Genomic DNA, 27,903 nt, shown 5'->3' on the forward strand with positions numbered 1-27,903 from the left:
ATCATCTGTTTCCCAACATGAAAAAACACATGGCTGGGAACCAATATTGCAGCGACGATGACATCATATCTGCTGTTAATGACTTTTTTGAACAACAGGATGAAAGAAGTGTGTGGACCGCAAGGGGGACTATGTTGACCACAGTTGGTCTCACTCCATGAGAGTATCTTGGTCAGCCTATGAACTTTTCAGTCAATTACCTCTCTCTCTCTTCTGAGCTCTATACGGTTTTACATAATTTTCTTCAAAACTTTTCTTCTTACTAAATCAGCACCAAGAGATGCATACTCACTCTTAGAGAGAGCATGCATAAGTCTCAATGGAAAAAAAAGGGGCAAATATTTAGGTTAATTTGTAAAATGATGTTGATGATTATGAAATTGAAATATGGACACATATAAAAAGGTTTGCTTTTTGTTCAGCCTACTCACCATATGTCAATAATTTGCTTTCTTTTTAAACTAGAAGAAGCAATTATTCAAACTTTTTTACAGTAATTCTGTTACACTTGTTACACTTCAAAATTTCAACATTTCTTCTAAAATAAAGTTCCACAAACTAGTATTATTTTTAAAAAATAGCTTTAATGTCAAAAAATTAAAAGTTGTACAAAGGTATTAATTTATAAAAATATAAACAAAATATGTTGTATGTCAGTATAGATAAAATAATAGTTTATTAGATTTGTATACTGTTAGAGGATTTGGCTTTTATAGTTTATTGCTGGCCAATGAAGTAATAAAATGAAAATATTCAATATCAACTAGATAGACATGCAATGTAATGTGTCTTTCATAGAAGTACATCACGGTTAGTGTAGTAACGTTTGAATTCATGACCAGTAGCTTATTACGAGTTAGTATAACAAGAATTGACATAGCCTAAATAAAAGTAAACACAATCACATTATATCAAACAAGTATTTGGATTTCTCTTGATCTTCGAACACTTCTCACACTTGTTCCATGCCACCACTAACTTTCCACTCATAATTCTTTTCATTAAACACAGGCATGGCTGTGAGGTTAAGAAGCTCACTTCCCAACCATGTGGCTTCTGTTTCAGTTCCACTGCATGGCATTTTGGGCAACTGTCTTCCATTATAACCTTGATTTTATGAGAAGATTTAGTTGGTGGAAATTGAAAGAAGCTTGTTGTGTGTGTGCACACATGCATACTTGTATGTGTGTCTGAAAAAATCACTGATCTACATGCAGTGATCTCATCATTTCCCCTGTTAACAAATCATTACTGGTTTCATACCATTCAAGATGTGTAGAATAAGAGGTCCCTGACTTAAAAAAAAAGGTAAGGGTACTTATTCTATTGGTCTTTTTTGCTGAACTGCTAAGTTTCAGGGACATAAACACACCAACATCAGTTGTCAAGCAATGGTGGGGGTATACATATATATATTCACAATGGGCTTCTTTCAGTTTTCATATACCAAATCCATTCACAAGGTTTTGGTTGGCCTGAAGCTATAGTAGAAGACCCTTGTCCAAGGTGCCACTCAGTAGGACTGAACCCAGAACTATGTGGTTGGGAAGCAAGCTTCTTACCACACGGCCACGCCTGCCCCTAAATGTACAGGCTATATTTTTTTTGCTTATGGGAAAATAAGAGTGAATTTTATAGTCTTAAGTCTATAAAACTGTGCATAAAGTATATAAAGTGAATTAAGTAATCATCTTATTTCAATTTCTTTCACTTTTCAATGAGTAGCAGATGAGCAACTATCTTTCCATACAGACACAACACGGGCTTTGCTTTCAGGTTTTTTGGATAAAGTTTTCAGAAATAACCCAATAGGTGTACCATTAATTCCGTTAAATATTCATGGGTCCCAATAGTTCTTATCAACATAGTTATAATTCGTAATAATATTCTAAGCTATAATGTTTATAAGAAGCTAAACATGATGACTTTACTAATAGAGATGAAAAATCACTTTATAACATTGATATCCTGAATATGATTATAGTCTTCATTTTTATCACAGCTTTTCTTGTTTTCCCACTCGATTTTCTTTGGTACAGTTTGACTTGTACTAGATACTCTATTTGAAAATGAAACCTTCAAATAGTACCTCTATAAATAATGAATTATAAAAGAAACACCACTATAGGAAAAAAAAAAAGATAATTTTTTTCTTGAGTTAACAGGAAGGCAGTGGGATGACAGAATCATTAGCACACCAAGCAAAATGCTTAGTGACATTTCATCTGTCATTACACTCTGATTTCAAATTCTTATTTCTTTATTGCCCACAATAGGCTAAACATAGAGGGGACAAACAAGGACAGACAAAGGGATTAAGTTGATTACATCGACCCCAGTGCATAATTGCTACTTAATTTATCAACTCCGAAAGGATCAAAGGCAAAGTCGACCTTGGTGGCATTTGAACTCTGAACGTAAAGACAGATGAAATACCTATTTCTTTACTACCCACAAGGGGCTAAACACAGAGAGGACAAACAAGGATAGACAAACGGATTAAGTCGATTATATCGACCCCAGTGCGTAACTGGTACTTATCTAATTGATCTCGGTGGAATTTGAACTCAGAATGTAGCAGCAGACGAAATACCGCTCAGCATTTCGCCCGGTGTGCTAACACTTCTGCCAGCTCACCACCTTTTTTCAAATTCTGCCCAGAGATCGACTTTGCTTTTCATCGTTTTGGGATTGATAAAATAAGTACCAGTTGAACACCGGGGTTGATGTAATCAACTTAATCCCTCCCCACGAAATTGCTGGCCTTACAATATGGACATTTCCCCTTGTATTTCCTATGTTTCACCACCAGGTATTTCTTGTGTGTGTGTGTGTGTGACAGATACCTTGTGTGTGTGTGTGTGTGTGTGTGTTTGTGTGTGCATGTGTTTGTGCATATCCTTGTCTTGACATCACCTAATGATTATGAATGAGCATCCTATCATACAAGTGGTGTTGCTCATTTCCAGTCTTCCATAAAAAAATATGTCCAACAATGGGAAATACTACTTTGTTTGGTAACAGGTGAGGTTTGGTGGCAGGAAGGGCATCTGGCCTTAGAAAATCTGCCTCAATGAATTCGGTCTGGTCCAAGCAAACCTGGAACAGTGGCAGTTAAATGATGATTCTGCTTTAAGCACCTTGATACATGGCTTGAACTGTTCTCACAAAATATTTATCTACAACTAGCTTTCTTATTGCTGCCAGTCTAGAGAGGATGGAATTCTGCAAAAGGTATTTTCAATTAAAAACCTAGAATACAGAAAAGGTAAAACCTTTCTAGAAAATGGAGACATGAAATTTATAAACTCTTTGCAAACATACCAGATCTAAACTAATTTATAACAAAATGTTTATCTTGTGTGAAATGAAGATATTTGGTAATCTTTTTTGAGGTTAACGAAAGGAATATAAAAATTTTATGGGAATTTTAGATTAAAAAGCAAATTAATTTGATAGAAAGTTTTAAAATCTTTAAAGTGCAAGTGGAAGTTTACATGTCCATCTTTTATACACTATTACTGAAGCAAAAAAATAAGCATTTCATTTCAAGATATTCTGGCAAATTGTTGGTAGTGCTTAGTCCCAGGTCAGCCTTGAGTGATAAAGCTGACATATGATCAAAAGACTTCCAGACATGACCATCCTGTCTTTCAGGCATTGTGTACACTGGATTACATTGTCCAGTATATCATTTTTTAAAAAAATGAGTCATGTAAAAGAAATTTCACTGCTATTTCCAGTAGACCACACAGAGGTGCACCTGTCTTTGGTTCCTTGGTGGAAGGAGTTGCAAAAGGTGTAAAGAGGGATGAAATAATTGGATTACACCTGAAAGTTCTTCAAAAGAGACTTGTCACCTTTCTTAATTGACGTGGTTTCATTTTTCTGTAAGCTCTCTCTCTGAAGTGAATGAAAGACAATACATATTTGATGTTAATGTTATAAATACAGAATATGCATCTATAAAATTAATTTAGATTGAAATGGTTTTAACTATTACTCCATATGATTAAAATGTTTTAACAATAGTATGAGTTAAGCACGAAGTAAAAATGATGATTTTTAGAGTTTAATTCAATATTATACTCACAAAGCTTCAAATTCTGAATGATATGTAAGACTTAACCTTATGATCAACAAAATAATTTTTTTAATCATTTTTTTTTACTAAGTAAGGTATGAAATCTTAAGATTTTATGAGAAATTTTGTGCTTTATGCCGTTCTCCAAAGTATTAGCAATACAAATGAAAAGAAATGGCTCCAATTTATAGAATGCATCACCATTTAATGTCTGTTGTCCATGCTGGCATGGGTTGGACAGTTTGATTGGGTTGGTATGCCGGAGGCTGCACCAGGATCCAGTCTGATTTGGCATGGTTTTCTATGGCTGGATGCCCTTCCTAACACCAACCACTCTGAGAGTGTAACAGGTGCTTTTACATGCCACTGCATGGGTGCTATTTGCATGACACCAGTATCTGTCATGGCTGCGATTTTGCTCAGCTTGATGGGTCTTCTCAAGCATGACATAATGTCAAAGGTCTTGGTCATTGCCTCTGTGAGGCCCAACACTCGAAAGGAGCTCGACCATTTTGCCACCATGAGGCCCCTTGCTCAAAAGGAACTCAGCCACCTCGCCTCTGTGAGACCTGCTTAAAAGGAACTCAGCCATCTTGCCTCTGTGAGGCCCAACGCTTGAAAGAACTCAACCACTTTGCCTTCATGAGGCCCAATGCTCAAAAGGAACTCAACCATAACTGGAAAAAGAAAATTAGAATTATTTATCCCAATAACCCTAGATATTTAAGAAAGAAATAGAGATCTTACCTTCATAACTATGTACTTTTAATTCTAATTCTTTTAATTTGTTTCTTAGATAGGCAATCTCTTTCTTTTGCTCTCTGATAATATCCTAACAATAGGAACAAGAAAAAATAAAATAAGTAAGCAATTATACAAATGAAAATTTGAAAATTACACTTCAGACTATATTAGGGTTATACGAGATGATATCAAGAGGTTTTCAGGCTTATAAAAAATAACTTATTTACCTAAGTTTTAACATCATTTCTTCAAAAGAGTACCCTTGCACAGCAATACACTAGTCCCAGCATTCCTGCTAGTTTTGGAATCCAGCCTGAAAGTTGGTTTCCATAAGTGAGTAAAGAACCTTCTGCGATTCACTCTGGATCTCGACAATGGTGTTAAAATGGTAACCTCTGAGCTGCCTTTTCATCTCGGAGAAAAGATAAAAGACCGCAGGTGCTAAATCTGGTGAATAGTGCAAGTGTAGCAGGGATACTATTTTGTTTTTGGTGAGAAACTCAGGAGTGATGAGAGCTTGGTGACAGGGAGCATTGTTGTGAAGAATCCAAGTCTTCACACTCCACAGATCTGGTTACTTTCACTGAATGTCCTCCCTCAAACACTTCGAAACATCACAGTAGAACACTTGATTGGTAATTTAGCCTTGGGGGATGAATTCTTGATGCACAATACCACATTTCCAGGGGTGATGCTCATGGCGGTCCTTCTAGATCACTCATCATCTTTTAGAGACGTTCTTCTGCTTTTGAGGCACCCGTGCCACTTGAAACATTGCATATGACCCATTGCCTCATTGCTGTAAGCTTGCCAAAGCATGTTCAAAGTCTCTGTAGCAGACTTCCCAAATTTAATGCAAAATTGCAGACTACTACATACACGTGATCACAAAAACACAAATTTCACAACTTGCAAAGTAAACACAGCAATGTCACTTGGCACACTGCCTCATGAAAGTCACTGCTAGCTCTCACCACATGCAATTGTGTACTACCATCTGTTGGTATTCTACAGAAGTAATCCAGGAACATTTTGATACCAACTTCATATATGTCTGCCACAAGAATATTTGGTAGTCCCAAAACACCCAGATCATTGTATCAAAATCAATTAAACAACACAAAGTGATTTGCTCAATTATTGATGATATAACTAAAAAATCGCCCATTTAGATGTTTGGTAAAACACAGTCTTAATTTCATCTTTGGCACACTTTTTCTGATAAGGACACCGGACATATATTTAGTGTGTTTTAGCCACTAGCCAGCAGAACCCGTAAGCAGCAGTGACACATGCTTAGCTATAGCACCCCAGCCAATGGATGGTGACAGTGATGATGATGACACAGCTAAACCAACAAGCTGCTAAAATCACATGATGATAGGTGCTGTTGTTTTTGACTGCAACATCTCATACAAACTTTGAATTATCTCACTTGGTATAAGCACTTCTTCTTTGTTGTTTGTGGTAATGACAATATATAGTTTGCTAATGATAAGAATAAATGTTTTTGCATTTAAAATCTCAATGAAATTTGTGTTCTTTCCATTGACTTAACACAACCAAATCATCACACTGCTGATTACTGAAAATCAGAAATGTTTTATCACAGCATGTCTTAAATTCTCTGGATAGTGTAATTGATGTACATCATATCTAAAATAGATATATAATATGTTCTTATAATTTTTCTGTTTGATTATCTATTGCAGCTTACTGTATGTAGCAAAATTAATGTAACACAGTTTTTGTCCTTTGGTTGCAACTGTTATTTCCTATTTGTTTACCCCTAGAAAGTATGAAAAATGGTTAATATTTCCTTCAAACTTTGCTTTTGTCATATTTATTTAATCCCCAAAGAATCCCTTTCAACATGGTTATGATGCTCCCCAACTACTCCTGCTCAAGTGGTTAAGATCAAGCAACTGACAAGCAAATCTATGGTATTGAGCAGAATATTTGCTATAATGATATTTCTGCCTCAGCAACTCTGTACTGAATCTGTCTGAAATGTAATGGAAAACAGGTCAGTTTCAAAATGTTTATGTCCAGATCACAAAAGTCTCAAAGGAATAGGTAATCATTTCCGACTACAGTTGGTAGAATTCTTTATGGATATGGAAGCAGTTACTCACTATAAACTCTGGAAATTATAAAAGTTTTAAATATATACTAATTCACTTACATCTTTTGAAGTACATAAGTATTGGCTCAAGATGTTTTGTGCAGTTAACCGTTCAGCAGGATCTTTTTTTGTCATTTTCTTGATTAGTTCAGCCTTTGAAAGACAAATAACACATGGAATAAAAGTTAATTGCTATTAAAATTTCCTATTAAAAAGCTGAGATTTGAGGTAAAAAAGACTGATATAGAATATTTAGAATGGGATGTAGTACATTTTTGGCTACTTTGTCTTCAATCACATATTGTAGAGGAGAGAAAGAAATATTAAATATATCTCTAATTGTGGATGGAATGTGTAGAAGAGGTAGACCCAGGAAGATGTGGGACGAAGTGGTCAGAAAAGATCTTCAGAAGTTGGGCCTCACAGAGGGGATGACAAGGGACCAAGACTTCTGGCAGTTTGCTTGCATGGAAAGACATATCAAGCTGAGTAAAATTGGGGTTGTCCTTGCATATAGGCATGTCCCCAGCATCCCTCTTCAGCTAAGTGATACTAATCTTGCAGGCTCATGGGTGCTGGTGTCATGTAAAAGCATCTGTGCTAGTGTTGCATAAAAGCACCCAGAACACTCTCTAAAATGGTTGGCATTAGGAAAGGTATCTAGCTGTGGAAACCATGCCAAAACACATGGCACCTGGGTAGCTCTTTACCTGGCTAGCTTCTGTCAAAACATCCAGCCCATGCCAGCATGAAAAATGGACATTAAAGGATGATGATGATGTATTCATGTTTGGTGCACACAAAATAAATGTATAGTAGGTGTCAATTATTAATCAGGTTAGTGTAAAGCAATTAGTAATCTAGCTATGCAGATCTGGCAAAGATGGATTAATATCTCCATCATCTATATTAATAAAAGCGAAATTCTGTCTGTCTGTGCCCCTGTATCTGTCTACATTTGCTCTACATAGACATCACCATCATCATTCTACATTTCTATTAACTGCTTTTCATACTGGAATAATATGGAAATGTTGGTAAACAGTTTTACATTTGGTCATTTTGTTTAATCAATATCAATTTTCTATATTCTGAACACACTCTTTCCAAGTTAAGCAAACATTTTCAATATAACAGTATGATTGATTGATTGATTGAATGAGCATGCATGCATGCACATGTGCCCAGGAGTTACAAGATATAAAAAAAACATAGCACACATCATTATCATTTAATGTCCACTTTCTTTGCTAGCAAGAGTTAGACATTCTGACTACAACTGGCAAGCCAGAGAGCTGGATCAGGATCCAGTCTGACTTTGGCTTGGTTTCTATGACTGGATACCCTTCCTAATGCCAATCAACCTGATAGTGTAGTGGGTGCCTTATATGTGTCACCAACACAGGTGCTTTTACATGTCACTAGCATGGATGCTGTTATGGATCACTGGCACTGGCCACAGCTATAATTTCATTTGGCTTGATTAAACAGAATCCACAATACATAACATATGCAGCTTTTTAAACAACAAATGACATAAAAAGTTAAAGAACAAACAAAACATTAGACCGGTGCTTAATAAACAATTTAATAAAAGGAACAAACCATTACTCACTAAACCTGTGTATTAATGCTTACAAAGATGGAATTTCCTTTCCTCAGTTTTTCCCTTTTCTTTTACTTTCCTGTTTTGCAAGTTATTTGGTGACTGCACTAGTGCCAGTAGCACAATAAAAAAGAAAAAAAAGCACCTGGCACACACTGTAAAGTGGTTGGTGTTAGGAAGGCCTCCAGCTGTAGAAACTATGCTAAAGTTGACATGGAGTATTGTGCAGCCCTATAGTTCAGCAGATCCTGTCAAACCACCCAATTCATGCCAGCATGGAAAATGGATGTTATATGATGTATAAGATGCACCAAGTGTAAGCTATGGACACATAAGAGGTGCAGCAATGTCAAAGGAAGGCTAACTAGGAAGATGGTTTTTGTATGTGGCAGATGCTCAGGAATAATAAACACTGAAAATGCTCTGAGACCAACTTCCGTCACTTTCCAGGGAGAAAAACTAGAAATAGTTGATAGTTTCCGTTACCTAGGTGACCAAGTCAGCAGCGGGGGCGGGTGTGCTGAAAGTGTAACTGCTAGAGTAAGAATAGCTTGGGCAAAGTTCAGAGAGCTCTTACCTCTGCTGGTGACAAAAGGCCTCTCGCACAGAGTAAAAGGCAGACTGTATGATGCATGTGTACGAACAGCCATGCTACATGGCAGTGAAACATGGGCCGTGACTGCTGAGGACATGCGTAAGCTCGCAAGAAATGAAGCCAGTATGCTCCGATGGATGTGTAATGTCAGTACTCATACTCGGCAGAGTGTAAGTACCTTGAGAGAAAAGCTGGACCTAAGAAGCATCAGTTGTGGTGTGCAAGAGAGACGTTTGCGCTGGTATGGTCATGTGGCGAGAATGGATGAAGATAGTTGTGTGAAAAAGTGCCACACCCTAGCGGTTGAGGGAACCTGCGGAAGAGGCAGACCCAGGAAAACCTGGGATGAGGTGGTGAAGCACGAACTTCGAACTTTAGGTCTCACTGAGGAAATGACTAGAGACCGAGACCTCTGGAAGTGTGCTGTGCGCGAGAAGACCTGGCAGGACAAGTGAGTCCATAACCCGTGGCCTTCTACATGGGATGGAGCCAGCCTACGTATGCATACCTTCCCTTCTTGGGACACAAAACTCTACTTGTGAAGACCTGTTGAGGTAAGTGAGGATCAGAATTGAAATCGATCAATGGAAATTGCAGATGTGTTACCAGTGCCGGTGGCATGTAAGAGAACCATCCATTTGCGACCGTTGCCAGCGCCGCCCCGACTGGCCTCGTGCCGGTGGCACGTAAAAAGCACCATCCATTCGTGTTCGTTGCCAGCCTCGCCTGGCCCCCGTGCCGGTGGCACATAAAAAGCACCATCCGTTCATGGCTGTTTGCCAGCTCTGTCTGGCACCTGTGCGGGTGGCACGTAAAAAGCACCCACTACACTCACGGAGTGGTTGGCGTTAGGAAGGGCATCCAGCCGTAGAAACACTGCCAGATCTGACTGGACCTGATGAAGCCTTCTGGCTTCACAGACCCCAGTTGAACCGTCCACCCATGCTAGCATGGAAAACGGATGCTAAACGATGATGATGATGATGATGATGATAAAAAAGGACATTACACAAATGTTAATTAACCAATAAACCAGGTAAACAACTAATGTAAAAAACAAAAAAAAAAACAAAACAAAAAACTAAAAAAATCACAAGCCGTGATTTTACCAACTATCTAACATGCTGTTATTTACAATTCAATAGTACAAAGCATTAATATTACCTGATCAGGGAAGTTCTGTATTACAAAGTCATCTATTTTAGAATTTTCTTTCAAAACATGGAACAAATCTGAACGTTCAAACATAGTAGCGAAAGAGTAATATAGTTCGTATACGATTAGGCCAAGGCTGTATATATCTGACTGTAAAAGAACATGAGATTGTTATTTAAATATATCACAATTAGAAGAACATTTTAAAAATAAAATTATACATTTTCTATAATTCTATTGGTGATAGTAGTGATAACCATTGTGTTCTTTGGTCTAGATAATGTGTTTTCTTGGTTTTGGTTACCTTATCTATGTCTATTGGAAGCTTGATTAAAATCTGTGAGAAGTACAAGAAAACTGACAACTCCAAGTTACCAAGCCTATGATTACAGGCATTCTACGACCATCCCATTTTTATTTTGTGACATCGTGTGTTTAGAACTAAATTATGTAATGTATTCTATCTTCTGTAAGATGGTAGGTGTAATTTAGCCACCCAACTGGTCACAGAGTGTTTCCCTTCTTTATTTGTAAATTAAATATTATAAGAGTAACATTTGTAAAATAGGGTTGTGTGATTATGTTTGTGTCACCTTGTCTTGACATTACACAATAGTTGTAAATGATTGTCACTGTCATACAAGCAGGGTGATTCATTTCCAATATACTGTGAAAACATGTCTGGCCATAGGGAAATATCACCTTGCATGGAAATAGGAGAGGGTCACCGACAGGAATTTGGCCATAAAAAAATCTGCCTCAATAAATTCCATCCAAACTGTGGATGTTAGAATGATTTTAAACATGCATTTTATTCTAATGTAAAACTGTATTATTTTTTGGCGAAAGTCAGCCGATCAAATCATTATATTTACTCTATTTATGAAAGAAAAACTAAACAAGATAGCTTTATTAATGTGTTTACCTTTGTGTCATAATTTGAAGAGTTTAGCTGTTCAGGTGCTGAGTAAGTTGATGTACCAACCCCCACAGAAAGGGAAACAAAATTTTCTAAAACAGATGGAAAGGAACACACAAGATATTAACTTCACACTTATGGCTTTCAGAAAGTAGTCTGAACTGGGAGACTGCAGTCTAATGAGTGAAATAAATAAAAGATATAAGCTATACAGTAACTCATCATTGACTATTTATCAAAAATATTCTGCAGTTTTGCTCAAGTAGGTAAATTGTAAAGGAGAAACATGTTATTTTGGAAAGCAAGATATTTATCATAGTTAATTTAATACATATATATATATATTTTCTGTTTAATAATTATTTTCTTATGGCAGTTTTCTTTGTTGGAGTAGTTGTTTTCCTTAGTTTAAGGCTTTTCATATTTCTAACCATTCAACCATGAAGTAGTAAGTACAACTTATGTTAGTAAATAGTTCAGAGATGGAAAGTTTTCTGGTAATGCAATATATAGCAGTGTACAAGAGGCTACTGAAAAGTTCCCAGCTTTAAGGGTATTGTGGAAGGCCTGGTTAGAGGCCCAACCTTCTGAGTTCTTTTACAGAGCTTAGAAAAACTGAAGGACCACCGCAATAAGTGTGTGAATCTGAGAGGGGAATATGTTGAATAAAATCATAATTAACTGATCCTCTTGTATTTTCTTTTACTCCAAAGCCAGGAACTTTTTAGCACCTTCTTGTATTTCTGTATCTTGTGAAAAGTATTGAGAGAAGGAGAGAAAGTTGAAAAGAGAGAAAGAGAATTTGAAGAGTTAGCAGAATGTAAGGAAGTATGATGATGGATGGGACACTACTGTTGTTAGCAACTGAAGAACTGAGAAGAGTGATCCAAAGAAGTAATGATATCCAATGGGAAGTGGGAGAAAAGTAAAATATTACATTTGAATTAAGTAGAATAAGAATTTGAATATATATAGCTTTACCAGCAATGGTGGCAGAAGAATTCAGTAAAATTTGAAGAAATTCTTTTGATAAAAGATCAGAGTGTATGGATTTAATTGAGAAGAGTTGAGAGCCTGCTGGCTGTATTGTGTGATTTAAGGTCTGTTCTGATCAAGCATATCTATGATGGTAGGGTGAATGTTGAGCAAGATTTGGTTGCTATTTCTAGTAGGCTGATTGGCTGTATAAAAGCTCCCTCATTAATTCATGCTAGCTAAGTGTTTCATAACAGCATCATTTGCTCTCTTGTCAATGTCACAGTTACTGTAATAATTACTTGAAAGTATTAACAATTACAAAAACAGATATACAATCTATACAATGGTGAAACATGTAGCTTTTAAGGCAGGATACTTTTCTTACAATACAATCACTATAGTGAATATGTGAACTTTTGGCAGGATTCTGGCTTAAGTATCCCATAACTTTTTAATTTTTTGGAATCCTCAGAAAATGGTTGAGAATTTATGCTCTACACATGGGAATTAATATGATTATGAAAACAAAAATTAAAAAAATTTTGACCCTCACCCCTTACATCCTAAAATTGAACTCTTTTTCAATTGTTTTTTAAAATCAGAGTTTAAAATACAGAGTTTATAATCAGAGTTTAAAATACAGATAGTCTGAATTTTTTGCTTAAAGCCCACCAGTAGACCACCCTCGGGTGTATCACTGTTACATAAAATGTGTTTAAACAACCCATATAACACCTCATAACTTGAAGAGAAAAATAATGAAAAGCATCAATATACATCAGAGTGACAAAGAAATGAGGATGGTATCAGATGACCATGGGATGTGCTAAAAACAACAGGTAAATTACCCTATAATCACACACAAAAATCAAAAAAATTTTTTTTTCATAGTTGTCTAAATTCCCATGTGTAGAAAACAAATTCACAAAAATGCTCTGAAAATTCCAAAAAGTAAAAAAGTTATGAAGTGTTATATGGGTTGTTTAAACAAGAAATCTGACAAACTATCATCATTTAGTGTCCCAATATCTTTACAGCTAGTGTGGTTCTTTACATTTATCTCTATAACACAACAAAAAAATGTCCCAATATTTAATTTAGCCTTGTTTTCTTTGAAAAACTACAAGAATCAACTCAAAGAAATATATATGCATGTCACAAAATGAAATATTACTAATAAACTATGCCAGCATTGAAGACAGAGATGTTTAAAGATAATGATGATGATGAAACAGCAATTAACACAATTAATTATATCTGATTTTTCCTTATCCATTAAAAGGAAAAAAGTACAACTTTGTATCTAATTTAATAGAATAATAATTATTAAGAAGAAAAGGCTTTACCTTTGGATACATCGGAATCACTTGAGTAACTTCTTTTAGCCAAGCCAAAATCTCCTATCTTTACTGAGAAGTTCTCTTGTAAGAAAATATTAGCAGGCTGTAAATAGAAATAGTAGTATAAATATATTTTAGTGAATAATAAAGCCTGAAAATGAAAAACTGGGTGCTCCTATTTTGTTTGATACATGATTCAGATTTAAGGTTCACATAAACTGTTTGCCTACTTAAAAAGATTTAGTTGGCAGAGACAACACTAATGACTTCTTAATATAGTAGGTCAGTGTATTAAGAAGTATATTTTTAATGACAAGAGAAGGCATGGTGGTGTGGTTAAGAAGTCCACTTCTCAACTACATGCTTTTGGGTTGTCTTGCTGAGTAGCACTTTGGACAAGTGTCTTCTACTATGGTTGTGAGTTGACCAGAGCCCTGTAAGTGGATTTGGAAGATAGATGTTGAAAGTAGCTGGGTGTGTGCGTGTGTGTGTTTGCAATAACTGTAAACAAGCATCGCCACCATACAAGTGGTGTTCTGTGAAAAACATGACTGCTCATGGAGTAATATTACTTTGTTTGGAATCAGGCAAGGATTGGCCTCAGCGAATTCTGTCTGACCAAAGCAAACATGAAAAAGTGGATGTTAAAAGAATGGTGATGATGACAATAATGATGGAACTGTCTTCTTTACCTGTGAGTAACAGGTCTTTGGATATTTACTAAATATTGGTTTCAAATTTTGGCACAAGACCAGCAATTTTAGAGAAGGGATAAATCGATTCATCGATCCCAATGCTCAACTGGTACTTAATTTATTGACCCCCAAACTTGAAAGCAGAATGTAAAGCTAGACAAAATGCTGCTAAGCATTTAGCCCAGTGGGCTATTGATTCTGCCAGCTTGCTGCCTTATATTTACTAAATGTTACACCTGGTAAACAATAGCATTGTTGATTATAGATTTTGAAATGGTGAATCAGTGGTTCACTGCTGTACAAAACAAATATTCTGACAGTACAAAACAAATATTCAGTGCAAAACAAATATTGCAATGGATTTCACTGGAAGAGTAAGTAAACACTCATAACATCAGTAATGTTAATGACATGAAGAATACTTATTATTTGTCCTTTCTCCTACAGGCATAGGGGGGAGGGTGAAATTTTGGGGGATGGGGATAGTTGATTACATCAACACCAGTGCTCCAAAAGGATGAAAGGCAAAGTTGACCTTGGTAGAATTTGAACTCAAAACATGAAGACAGACAAAATGTTGCTTAGTATTTTGTCTGGTATGCTAACATTTCAGCTAGCTCGCTGTCTTATAATAATGTCTATTATCTATAAGGGTTCACCTTTTTGTGGAAGAGGTAGCAAGTGTTGAAGAACGAATATCCTTGAGCAAGACACTTATTTCACTGCTCCAGTCCACTCAGCTGGCAAAAATGAGTTGTACCTGAGTTTCAAAGGGCTGGCCATGTCACACTCTGTGTCACGCCGAATCTCCCTGAGAACTATGTTTGAGGTACACATGTACATTCCACAATGGAAACATTCCACTTTCTTAAATGGGCAGTTTTTTTTCTAAGGTGTAGACCTTCACATGCAAAATGGTAAAATGAATAAAAAACAAAAATGATAATGGGTGTAAATCTACCAACTGGCACAAACAATGACACAACTTCACTTATTCTTCACAGGCACATATATTGTCAAACATATATTACACGCATACGAAATTAATATCTGTGTATATGTGAAGGCACGTGGCTTAGTGGTTAGGGCATTCGGCTCACGATTGTAAGGTCATGAGTTCAATTCCCGGCGATGCGTTGTATCCTTGAGCAAGACACTTATTTCACTGCTCCAGTTCACTCAGCTGGCAAAAATGAGTTGTACCTGAGTTTCATGTCACACTCTGTGTCACGCCGAATCTCCCTGAGAACTACGTTTGAGGTACACATGTACATTCCACAATGGAAACATTCCACTTTCTTAAATGGGCAGTTTTTTTTCTAAGGTGTAGACCTTCACATGCAAAATATGACTTTAGTCCTGTTTGTACTGTATTTTAATACACACTTGATTTCTATTCTGCCCGTTTTGCACTTGTTTCACTTGGCAGCAATCTTTATGTTCAATTTTCTCTGTGTCATGCCTTAAATTTACAATTCTTTTACGCTCTTCTGACACTTGTTGTAAGGATACAGCTTGGTTTTGTTCCAGCTTACTTCTGCGTCTTTTTCTGCAGTTAGTCCTGAGTAAATATCAAGCACTTGAACATGTCTGGCATTAACTCATCCAGTTTGAACTTTTCACATTCTCTGTTAACTCTAAAGCATATGTGATTTAGTCCTCCTTGTTGTTCTTTTTCTAGGATCAAACATTTCCAGCATGTATTGAACAATGAGCTTTTCTTGCTAAAAATTTTAGTATGTCTATTGTATTTCTAAAGTTTATGTCAGAAGGTTTTTTTCAGGAGTATGTATTTGCTGTAACGCTCATGTTCTCCTCCTGCCAGTTCTCTTAAGATTAGATGCATTTTCATATCATTGTCCCAATCTTTTGCACTCTTTATTGAAGATCTGTTCATATCTTCTATAGTATGCTTCAAAAGTAACTCCGTTTGGTTCATGCTTAAATTCCATTATTGAGTTTCCAACATAATGTGGTGGGAACATCTTTGCAGCATTTTTGGATGACTTAATGTTCATTAATTGCAGCTTTTGTTACTGTAATAATAATTGTTGTTGTTGACGTTGTTCTTGCAGTAGTTATTGTTGTTGCTGTTTTTGCAACTCAAGCAAACCAGTTAACAATTCTTCCATAATTTTACAATTTTGTATATTGTAAAATTCACACAAAAAACTTTTGTAAGTTTCATAACTCCTTGTGGGTTTGTTTAATCCTCGTCAGTTTGTTAATTCCTCATCACCACTGTTGTAATCCAACAGCGGACTGTTATAACATCCACTCTCGTACAGCAGTATAGTTAGACAAGACATGACTATCTATGACCGACTTTGCTGACTTCTTGACTTGACTTCCTGCGTCACAGTATTTGTAATGACTATCACATGCCACTCATCATGTGGGAGAGGTATTCCATTATTATTAGTATTATTATCCCCATAACACAAACTTTGTACAAGAGCTGTTCTAACATTACTGTCAAAAGTTATAGCATCTTAACTTAGATTCTTGCATCATTATTGCATCTTTATCTAAAATTATGAAATATTATCATTAGAAAATGGATAACTGATAATGATGATGATGTGTTCATGTAATAATATTTTATGTATCATGGATCTCCATGGATTATTAATATCTGAATTTATTTCATTTACATAAATTAAAAGACAAAAAGCATATTTTACCTTTATGTCCCTGTGAATAATTCCTCTGGAATGTATGAATTCTAAACCTTCCACAGTTTCTTGGAGAATTTTCAGATTATTTACAGCATCAATACCTGAGAAAAGAAAAGAAGCCATTGCTGTCAAATAATATTTTGGTGAATGATACAGAATCTAAAATATTAAGAAAAAAATTTTAGTGATTTTATAACTAGGATATTCTCTAACTCAGTGAATTGTACTTTAAAATACTTGATTGAGAGTAAAGATTATGTCATTTCCAATTTGAAATTTTCAAAGAAATGCTGCTACAGTTGTTATGATTCAAAGCAGATATTTCATTCTCTGGAATATTAGATTTGTCTAGGAGGTATGGAAGCTTTATCTTGGGTGTCAAATTAACACATTTCTATATTAACTATTGCTCATCTTTTTAATTTTGTTGGATCAAGCATGTTTAGTACTTGACTAATTATAATTTTAAAATCAGATTCTGAATGTTTTGCATCTCTTTATCAATGGCAACCAAATAAGCAATTTGAAATTAAATTTTCAATTTAAATAAAATTTATCGTTATTCATGGTCCCAGGAAAAATTGATGTTCTCATAATTACCAATTTAATATTGTTTGCTTTATTTTTCTAATTATATTTTGTATGTAAGATGAGCAGGTAAAAATCATTAAATACATAATGGAGATGAAAAAGTAAAAAGAAAAAAAAAATCAATATTCTGTGTTGCCAACAGCACATCATCACCAGAAATGGAATCATTTAACATGGCAAAACTTAAGAAAGACCGAATAATAGCTTTCTTTTTTATACAAGTGATGGTGAATAGGCATTCTTGGATTGTGTATAGATTAATAATTCAAAGATGGTGCTGCAGTATACCAATGGTACTATGATGCAGTTATGAAAATGTTTAGAATATCTGCTTTTGAACCTGGGTCAGTCAATTGACAATCTAAAGGAATAGGCACCAGAAATGCCAGTGCTGCTTGACTGGCGTCTGTGACGGTGACATGTAAAAGCACCAACCAATCATGGCCGTTTGCAAGCCTCCTCTGGCCCCTGTGCCACTGGCATGTAAAAAGCACCCACTACACTTACGGAGTGGTTGGCGTTAGGAAGGGCATCCTGGCTTCCCAGACCCTGGTCGAACTGTCCAACCCATGCTAGCATGGAAAACGGACGTTAAACGATGATGATGATGTATCAATGGTACACTTAGTTTCATGGGTACACAACTAATCTTATTGACAGAAACACAACATGGGCTTAAACAGTCAAGTAATAACACTGTTATGGATTGGGGCTCATATCTAACCTTCTGAACAGGATACAAATAAATAATCTTTTGTACACATAATATAACAACTAGCACAAACTTGTATTTCAATGAGTAAAAATAGTAAGTAATCCATTTAACAGTTACTTAGATAATCCACGAGTAAACTTACGCTCAATTAGCGGTTTATCATCTTCTCTGTTTCTGGAGTTCAGCCAGTCTTCTAATGTTTGTTCACAAAGTTCCATTTGTATATACAGAGTTTTACAGGATTTATACTGCTAAAAAAAAAAGGAAAAAAGAATTTAATAAAACACTTTCAAGACGGACATAAGATTATGTATTGTAAAAAGCAAAACTAAAACCATAAAATAAAGTTTGGTTTTAAAATTTTTAAACAAACCCACATATACCTGACAGAAAAATTAGAAAATTTTTTTACAGAAATACTTTTTTCTATTTAATTGATTAAAGCGCAAAAATTGAAGACAAATTGAGAAGTTTTATATTTTCTTTAGTCATGAAAATTTTTGAGAAAGACACTTTAAATTACAGTTCAAAATGAGGCTGTTCCTCTATATTTGCAATAATCTTCAGCACAAAATGAAAAAATCTGGAGAAATAAGGCTTGGGCTCACTAAACCCAATGGAGACCTGTGCCCCATTGCGGTCGGCTGCACCTTTCGCCGTCTCACTGCAAAGGTGTGCTTACAATCAGTCTAGCTTATTGGAGGAGGAATTTTCTCCCACCCAGCTAGGAGTGGGCACCAAATTAGGATGTGAAGCTGCTGCCCATGCTACCACAGACCATGCCAACTTTCCCTCCTTGTCACTTAAGGTCATCCTCAAACTTGACCTTAAGAATGCCTTCAACCCCATCGGCCATGATGCTGTCCCCAACTCTACCACCTTGCATGGCAGGCTTATTGGGAGCCCTCCTATCTCTCTTTTGGTGACCACATCATCACCTCCACCTCAGGAGTACAACAGGGCAACCCACTTGGGCCCTCTGTGTTTGCACTGGGCATTGATGTCATCAAAATGGGTGTCGAGCTAGACCTCAATGTCTGGTATCTTGATGATGATTGTTTGATGTGATGGGAAGAGACCTGATGGTCTCACCCTGTGCCACTGGTTGTAAGGCAGATGCCTTGTCTGGGATATCACAGTTAGCGACTCCTTTGCTTCTTCTCACATCCTGGATGCTGTGGTCAGGGCAAGATCCACAGATTCTGCAGCAGAGCGGAACAAAATCCTGACATACTACGATCTGTTGGCCAACTACATTTTCCATTCTGTGGCATTCGAGACGTTTGGTGGGGTTGGACCACTAACTGTGAGATTCCTGTCTTCACTGGCAACTCGCCTTGCAGAGGTAACTGGTGAGGCTTGTGTAGGCGCTTGGCCGTTCCAGTGCATCAGCCTTGCTATCACCTGTGGCAACACTGCAAGCATGCTGGCATGTCTCAATAGCCATTAGAAAGGTTTCGTTCGCAGCACCCCCAACTTTTCAACCCAAGGTGGTGAATTTTTTTGGTTTATTCTTTTATATATATATATATATATATAGGCACACACAGACATACACACAAGAATACTGTCCCCTGTTCATTTTCCCAGGGGATTTTGGCTGGCATTAGGTTAAGCCGAGCAATTAGCCTCCACACAACAAGAAATAAAATCAGAAGCAGATTATAATGTATGTATTATAAAATTGAGTAAAAGAAAAGGATATTTCCTGTAAATAAAAAAGAAAGTAGGTATAAAATAAAGATAAAAGAAAAATGACAAGCTGAAGTGACTCAAACAAGAAATTAATACAGGATTGTTAAAAGCTAATTACAAAATCTAGAAATGATCTTAATTTATTGTAAGATATGGAATATATCTGTAAGTTTGGGTAAAAAATCAAGTGTTGCATACCTGACCAGAGCCATAGTTATATAGTTAAACATTTAAATTTAGGAGAATTTATCTTCCAAAATTACCCAATGCATCTCAAATCTGAGCCTCCATGATCAATCATTTGCATCACTTAGTATTTATTAGAAGAAAATCAGCAAAAAACAAAAGCATTCATCAATAGCAATAAGTGAATCAAATGTCAAAAGAAATAAGAAAAGAAAAAGAAGTAATACTTACAATTACCGGAGATCCTTGAGAGTTACAAAGTTGATTATCAGAGCTTTCAGAGATATCACTTGAATTGGAAGATGAGTCTAATTCTTTGATATTTAATTTCTGAAAGCTTGAAGGAAAAAGAAAAAAATGGAAAATTTATTATGATTTAACCTTTAGCATTCAGATTACTTTGTCAAATGTAATGCTTGTTTATTCATATTGTTTTGAATTAATCATACATTATCTCATAACTTTAAAATTTCAGTGATGTGATTGTTTATTTTTAAGATGATGTATGGTAGGTGTGAGAGGTCAGATCTGATTGCTTTGAATACAAAACAGGTAAAATATTTGGGCTGGATATGGTTGGTTTAAATGCCAGAGGATTAGAATACTTACAAATTATTTTATTAACCAATAGTTTTATGTGGCAAGCTAAGCCTGGGATACAGCTTCAGTTCTGTGTTAAGTAATTTCACATTTATTTCTCATATATGTGATTTTCAAATGACATGGGTGAGATGAACTTCATATGATGGGCTTATACTAATTACATTATGCAGGAGTACTGGAAAATTCCTGACTTTAAAGGTATTGTGAAAGGCCTGGTTGGAGGCCAAACCATCCAAGTTCTTTTTATATCTTGTTTGATAATTATTTCCTATGGTAGTTTTTTTTCTTGTTTTTTTCCACATCTTAAGGCTTTTCATATTTCTAACCATTCAACAATGAAGTAGTAAGTACAACTTATGTTGGTGAATAGTTCAGAGATGGAGAGTTTTCTGATAATGCAATATATAGCAGTGTACAAGGTGGTGCTGAAAAGTTCCTGGGTTTAAGGGTATTGTGAAAGGCATAGTTGGAAGCCCAACCTTCTGAGTTCTTTTTACAGGGCTTTGAGAAACTGAAGGACTACTGCAATAAGTGTGTGAATCTGAGCGGGGAATATTTTAAATAAAATCATAATAAATTAATCCTCCTGTATTTTCTTTTCAGCACCCCATAGTACATAGTTTCAAACTGTTTGAGGGTGGATCAACAACTTTTTGGAGATTAAATGGAGCATGTACATAGCTACTTGACTTGTTAGACTAATGACCAAATCTTCATCTGCCCATAGCCTCCTGTTTTTTTTAAAGAAATATAACACATACTGGATTATATAATCTTTGATGATCATAGGTTCTTCCAGTCATTGATGATAAAATGTTAAATAACATAACCACTGGAAATTTTCATTTCAAGATTATAGTAAACTAGCAGAGATACCCCCGGCGTTGCTCGTGTTACATGCAATTGAAGAATTAGACATTTCTGTTATATTTTCTGTAATGAACTGGAATATCTATGTTTCAAATTTCATAAAAATTGCAGATGAGGGTTATTTCCCTCTTTACACACCCTAAAAAAATTGTAATTGTGCCACAAGTATCCCATACTACTGATTTTTATGCACATATTTCAAAATTTCAGTCTTATTGAACCTGTTAAAAGGATTTTGCTCCTGAAAAATGGTCATGGAATTCTAAAATGCGAGAGTGAAGGCCCCTGTTGGGGGTGGGTGTCTTAATGTCAAGCAGAGAAGTGGAATGCAAGCATTTGGGTCAGGATTCAAGTTTGAGGATAACTTTCTCTCTTCCTCTCATTAATTATGGAAGCCATGGAAAAGGTCACTGACCAATAACCATTTAAAAAAAATGAGTTAAACTTTTCTTGGCTAAAATATTACAGGCGTTGATTTACCAAACAACTTTTTGGATTTACCAAATTACTAGCGGTCACCTGGCCTTCACCCTGGTCTGTACTGTGCTCAAATGTATTCATAAGGCATCTATTGTAATCCCATGTGTCTGATTGTAGTAAAAGGCTGCTAGTCACCACTCTTCATGAGAAAAAGGTCTAAATTCCAACCTGACTTGTCGTTTCTCTGATGTTTCCTGTTCTCTGGAGAGGGCATTTCTGGCTGCGTTACTTTGAAGTTGTTTCATTAGCACCTGTTCTCTTAAGCAGGCTTTCCTATCAGCATGAGACTCAAAACTCCATTGTTTCTGTGCTGGTGTTTCTTGTTCCCTCAAGTGGGCTTGCCTGGTTGTTTCAAACTGAAGTTTTACTTCTTGTTCTTGCGGCTCCATGGCATTTTGATGTCTCCGAGACTGGAGCCTGTTCTGCCTTCCTTCTTGTGTTTCACTAGCTCTTTGATTTCTGGAGTGTTGGAATTTAGGTGATTGAAAAGTATCATGTTATTTTTTATGCATCATATTGAATGTTCTAAAGTAAGATATTTAAAAAATCAAAAGTAAATCCTGTAACATTGAATTCATTTCTTGTTTCTAAATTCAATCATGCGGCTTCATTTCATCCAGTCAGTCCAGTATAACAATTATACCTTTTATATATATCACCAAACTTCAATTTATTAAATGAAAATACAATTGTTTCAAATCATAGCACATGTGACACAAGGAATTTTCAAATTACAATATAGTAGAATATATATATATATATGAATATAGTGAAGAATTCCGGGTAGAAGTAGGTGTACACCAAGGCTCAGCCCTCAGTCCCCTTTTATTCATCATAGTCCTCCAGGCAATAACAGAGGAATTCAAAACAAGTTGCCCCTGGGAGCTCCTCTATGCTGATGACCGGGCCCTCATAGCAGAATCACTACCGGAACTACAAAAGAAATTTTGGGTGTGGAAGCAAGGGTTAGAATCAAAGGGCCTTAGAGTAAATGTAGCAAAGACCAAAGTTATAGTAAGCAGAAAGGCGAACTCAGCACACACCCCATTGGGCAGGTGGCCCTGCTCGATCTGTAGGAAAGGCGTAGGTAGAAACTCCATAAGATGCACCCAGTGTAAGCTATGGACGCATAAGAGGTGCAGCAACATCAAAGGGAAATTAACTGATAAGATAGCTTTCATGTGCGGCAGATGCACAGGGACAATAGACACCACAAATACTCAGAAAACAGATTCCATCACACTCCAGGGGGAGAAACTAGTAGTAGTCGATAGTTTCCGCTACCTGGGTGACCAAGTTAGTAGTGGAGGTGGATGTTCAGAGAGTGTCACCACTAGAATACGAATAGCCTGGGCAAAGTTTAGAAAGCTCCTACCCCTACTGGCGACAAAGGGTCTCTCACTGAGAGTGAAAGGTAGATTGTATGATGCATGTGTGCAAACTGCTATGCTTCACGGTAGTGAAACATGGGCCGTGACTGCAGAAGACATGCGCAGACTTGAAAGAAATGAAGCTAGCATGATCCGCTGGATGTGTAATGTCAGTGTGCACACACGACAGAGTGTAAGCACCCTGAGAGAAATGCGCATGATCCGCTGGATGTGTAATGTCAGTGTGCACGCATGACAGAGTGTAAGCACCCTGAGAGAAATGCTGGACATAAGCATCAGATGTGGTGTGCAAGAGCGGCGCTTGCGATGGTATGGTCATGTACTGCGGATGGATGAGGAGAGATGTGTGAAGAAGTGCCGCTCCCAAACAGTTGAAGGAATCAGGGGGAGAGGTAGACCCAGGAAGACATGGGATGAGGTAGTCAAGCATGACCTCAGAGCGTTGGGCCTCACTGAGGCAATGGCGAAGGACCGAGATATGCTTTGACTGCAAAGACCTGGGCTGCTTCCTGCACCAGTTCCGAATAGCCCCTGCCCATTCAAAGTACCTTGGATTCCAGAACATCCCGCTGTGCTTGAGGAGACCTGTTGAGTCAAGTACATGAACATCGAAATAAATGTCAATGGAAATAGTAGTTGTGATACCTGTGCTGGTGGCACATAAAAAGCACCATCCGAACGTGGCTGTTGCCAGTGCCGCCTCGACTGGCTTCTGTGCCGGTGGCACATAAAAAGCACCATCCAAACGTGGCCGATGCCAGCGCCGCCTCGACTGGCTTCTGTGCCGGTGGCACATAAAAAGCACCATCTGAATGTGGCCGACGCCAGCTTCCGTGCCGGTGGCAAAAGACCCGGGCTGCTTCCTGCACCAGTTCCGCATAGCCCCTGCCCATTCAAAGTACCTTGGATTCCAGAACATTCCACTGTGCTTGCAAAGACCTGTTGAGTCAAGTACATGAACATCGAAATAAATATCAATGGAAATAGTAGTTGTGATACCTGTGCCGGTGGCACATAAAAAGCACCATCCGAACGTGGCCGATGCCAGCGCCGTCTTGACTCGCTTCTGTGCTGGTGGCACATAAAAAGCACCATCTGAGCGTGGCCGATGCCAGTGCCGCCTTGGCTGGCTTTCGTGCTGGTGGCATGTTAAAAGCACCAACCGATTGTGGCCGATGCCAGACCCCCCCCCGGCACCTGTGCTGGTGGCACATAAAAAGCACCCACTACACTCGCGGAGTGGTTGGCGTTAGGAAGGGCATCCAGCTATAGAAACACTGCCAGATCAGACTGGAGCCTGGTGCAGCCCCTGGCTTCCCAGACCCCGGTTGAACCGTCCAACCCGTGCTAGCGCGGAAAACGGATGTCAAACGATGATGATGATGATATATATATATATATATATATATATATATATATATATATAGGCACAGCGTTGCTGTATGGTAAGAAATTTGCTTCCCAACCACATGGTTCTGGGTTTAGTTCCACTGCATGGTACCTTGGGCAAGTGTCTTCTATTATAGCCCTGGGCTGACCAAAGCCTTGTGAGTGGATTTGGTAGACGGAAACTGAAAGAAGACCGTCATATATATATGTATGTATGTCCGTATGTATGTATATATTTGTGTGTGTGTGTCTGTGCTTGTTTCCCCATTGTTGCTTGACAACAGTTGTTGATATGTTTACATTCCTCATAACTTAGCAGTTTGGCAAAAGAGACCAACAGAATAAGTACTAGGCTTACAAAGAATAAGTCCTGGTGTTGATTTGTTCAACTAAAAGGTGGTGCTCCAGCAAGACTACAGTCAAACGAGTGAAACAAGTAAATGAAATAAATGAAATATAAAAGAAGAAAAAGAAAATGGATGAAACCATCCCTTCATGAGGTTAACAGAACGTCTAATCGTATATATATGTGTATGTGTAGGTTGTTGGATCCTTATTCTATCGGTCTCTTTTGCCAAACTGCTAAGTTATGGGGATGTAAACATACCAACATCAGTTGTCAAGCGATGGTGGGGGAACAAGCACAGACACCACATTTTTACACCTGTCTCCAATCTCTGGATATATATATATATATATACATACATACGATGGACTCTCCTGTCGATTTTGATGTATGAGGATCCAACAACCTACACTTTCTTTGTCAGTTACAAAGCTTATGTTGAATGTGACATTTAAGTCCCACCAATGATTTACAAAGAAGCCCACAGATCCTGCAAGTATGAGGATTACAGGTCAGTGTAGGTGGTATATTTGCAGACACTTATCTCCTTTGCTTTGTACCACTTAGCCCGTAAACATTGGTTGAAACAAAGTCTCTTGCACCATTTTGACATGATGATCTCCATTTTATTTGCTCCAAGGCTGACTGCTGAAAGGTGTGAGCTGGCTGTACATGAGGGCTTTGGGTATTGTTTCATCACTCATTCTGAAGACATGGCCAATCCAACACAATTGTGACTGCATAAGAAAGCTCTCGATTTCACCTTGCTAAACAGGTTGACATTAGACACTCTGTCTTTTAGTGAATAACTGCAGATTGTCCTGAGACAGTCTTTATGGAAGATGTCTAGTTGGCTAATGTGCTACCTATAGGGGCACATTAAATATATAGATACATACATATACACCAACACATATGCAAACATATGTGTGTATGTGTGTGTAAGTGTGTGAATGTGTATATGTTTGTTTACATTTCTTAGATCAATGAAATCTGTAAAATATGTTATTCTTGGAAAAGGAAATAATATTTTGCAAACAAATGAGTTTAATATTTAATGTTGTTGCTGTCGTCGTCATTTAGCACCTGCTTTCCATGCCAGATGGTTTGACTGGAACTGGTAAGCTGGGGAGCTGCATCAGGTTCCAGTCTGATTTGGCATGATTTCTATGGCTAGATGTCCTTCCTAACGCCAACCACTCCAAGAGTGTAATGGGTGCTTGTCATGTGCAGCTGGCATGGGTACTATTATGTGCCACTGGCATGGGTGCCAGGTACATGACACCAGCAAGAGCCATGACTATAATTTCATTTGGCTTGATGAGTCTTCTCAAGCACAGCATATCTCCAAAGGGCTCAGTCACTTGTCATCGCCTCCGTGAGGACCAACATTCAAAGATCATGCTTCAGCACCTTGTACTATGTCCTCAAACTGTATCACACTCTAGGTACATTTTTACAACTGTCTCCAATCTCTGGACAAGCAGCCAAGAAACTATCATTTCATATCCTATTCAGTGTGTTTATTAGGATTGGGACCAAAATAATTAGCATGCAACTGCAGTCTCCATAGCTTTTAGTAGGTACTAAAGGTGTTATGGCTCACTGCAGTTGTAACTTTATAAGAGTTAGTTGCAGAGATGTTGAAAGTTTAGTAACTATACTTCATGACTGGTGCAACCCAGCAACATAATCTCATAGAGTGGTGTAGAAGTTAAAATGTTGTCCAGTGCCACAACTTCATAGAGTTTAGTGAAGAATTTAGGTTCTAGATTGTTTATTAAGGCTCTGATTTCAACACCCTTTTATTCATTAAAATTATTGATAATTGAATTCCCATTACAATATCTGGACTGGATGTCCTTGAGGAATTTTAAATGTTTATGATCCAGCTTTCATTGAAGTATATGTCAAAAGGGTGCAGAAAGAGTTTTTAACTATAAAGAATGATCTAGACAAGACTCTGAAAATCAAATAGTTGGTAACAGACGATATAAAACCTCTGTGGCTTTCTGTAAATAAGAATTCCTTTAAGCATAAAATCAATAATACATATTTAGACTGTGGGTACAGATAAAATGCAAACTGTATGATGTCTAGAAATTCATATATAACAAATATATGGAATAATTAGCAGTATGTAGATCCTTTAACGCTTTAAATCCTTCTTTAGGAGTAGCATGTAATGAATCAGTTCAAGAGATTTATGTAATAAAAATATGGCATTGAGTATAAGAAAGAGGGGAAGAAGTTCAGAAAGATGTTGTCTATGTTGGAAAAAAGAAAAGTGAATCATATATAATAAAAATGAATCAACAAAATAAAGTATAATGTTTTGTGATTGTGATATTTTATGGTATTTAAAGCAGATCTAAGTGAAGGCACATAGCTTAGTGGTTAGGATATGTGGATTAGAGTCGTAAGGTTGTCTTTGAGCAAGACACTTTATTTCATGTTGCCACCAATTGACTCAGCTGGCAGAAATGAGTAGTACCTGTAATTCAAAGGGCCAACCTTGTCATGTTCTGTGTCATGCTGAAACTCCCTGAGAACTACATTAAGGGTATGTGGGACTGTGAAAAGTGCTTGGCCACTTGCACGTTACTTTCATGAGCAGGCTGTTCTGTTGATTAGATCAACTGAAACCCTCATTGTTGTAATCAATGGAGTGCCAGTTATTAAAGCAGATCTACAGTTATTGAAAAGAAATGAGAGGAA

At 37.1% G+C, this 27,903-nt stretch overlaps 1 protein-coding gene across 4 annotated transcripts in view; it reads right to left on the minus strand.

The window, feature by feature from the left end:
- Positions 1-2,642: 2,642 nt before the first annotated feature.
- LOC115209408 (eukaryotic translation initiation factor 2-alpha kinase 1-like) overlaps positions 2,643-27,903 on the minus strand; it is a 56,867-nt gene continuing 31,606 nt past the window's right edge. Inside the window, exons 11-19 of one of the 4 annotated variants that reach the window (XM_029777812.2) lie at positions 20,338-20,443; positions 18,368-18,473; positions 16,926-17,020; positions 13,553-13,649; positions 11,235-11,320; positions 10,319-10,459; positions 7,014-7,106; positions 4,832-4,916; positions 2,643-3,903 (exon numbers count right to left, since the gene is read on the minus strand). In XM_029777812.2, the coding sequence (XP_029633672.1) occupies positions 3,881-3,903; positions 4,832-4,916; positions 7,014-7,106; positions 10,319-10,459; positions 11,235-11,320; positions 13,553-13,649; positions 16,926-17,020; positions 18,368-18,473; positions 20,338-20,443 (832 nt within the window). In that variant the 3' untranslated portion in view covers positions 2,643-3,880. Of the gene's footprint in view, positions 3,904-4,831; positions 4,917-7,013; positions 7,107-10,318; positions 10,460-11,234; positions 11,321-13,552; positions 13,650-16,925; positions 17,021-18,367; positions 18,477-20,337; positions 20,444-27,903 lie in introns of all 4 variants that reach the window. The other 3 variants (XM_036501122.1, XM_029777811.2, XM_036501123.1) reach the window with 3 other exon arrangements.

Source organism: Octopus sinensis, linkage group LG3 (genome assembly GCF_006345805.1).
Source record: "Octopus sinensis linkage group LG3, ASM634580v1, whole genome shotgun sequence".
NCBI classification, from domain to species: domain Eukaryota; kingdom Metazoa; phylum Mollusca; class Cephalopoda; order Octopoda; family Octopodidae; genus Octopus; species Octopus sinensis.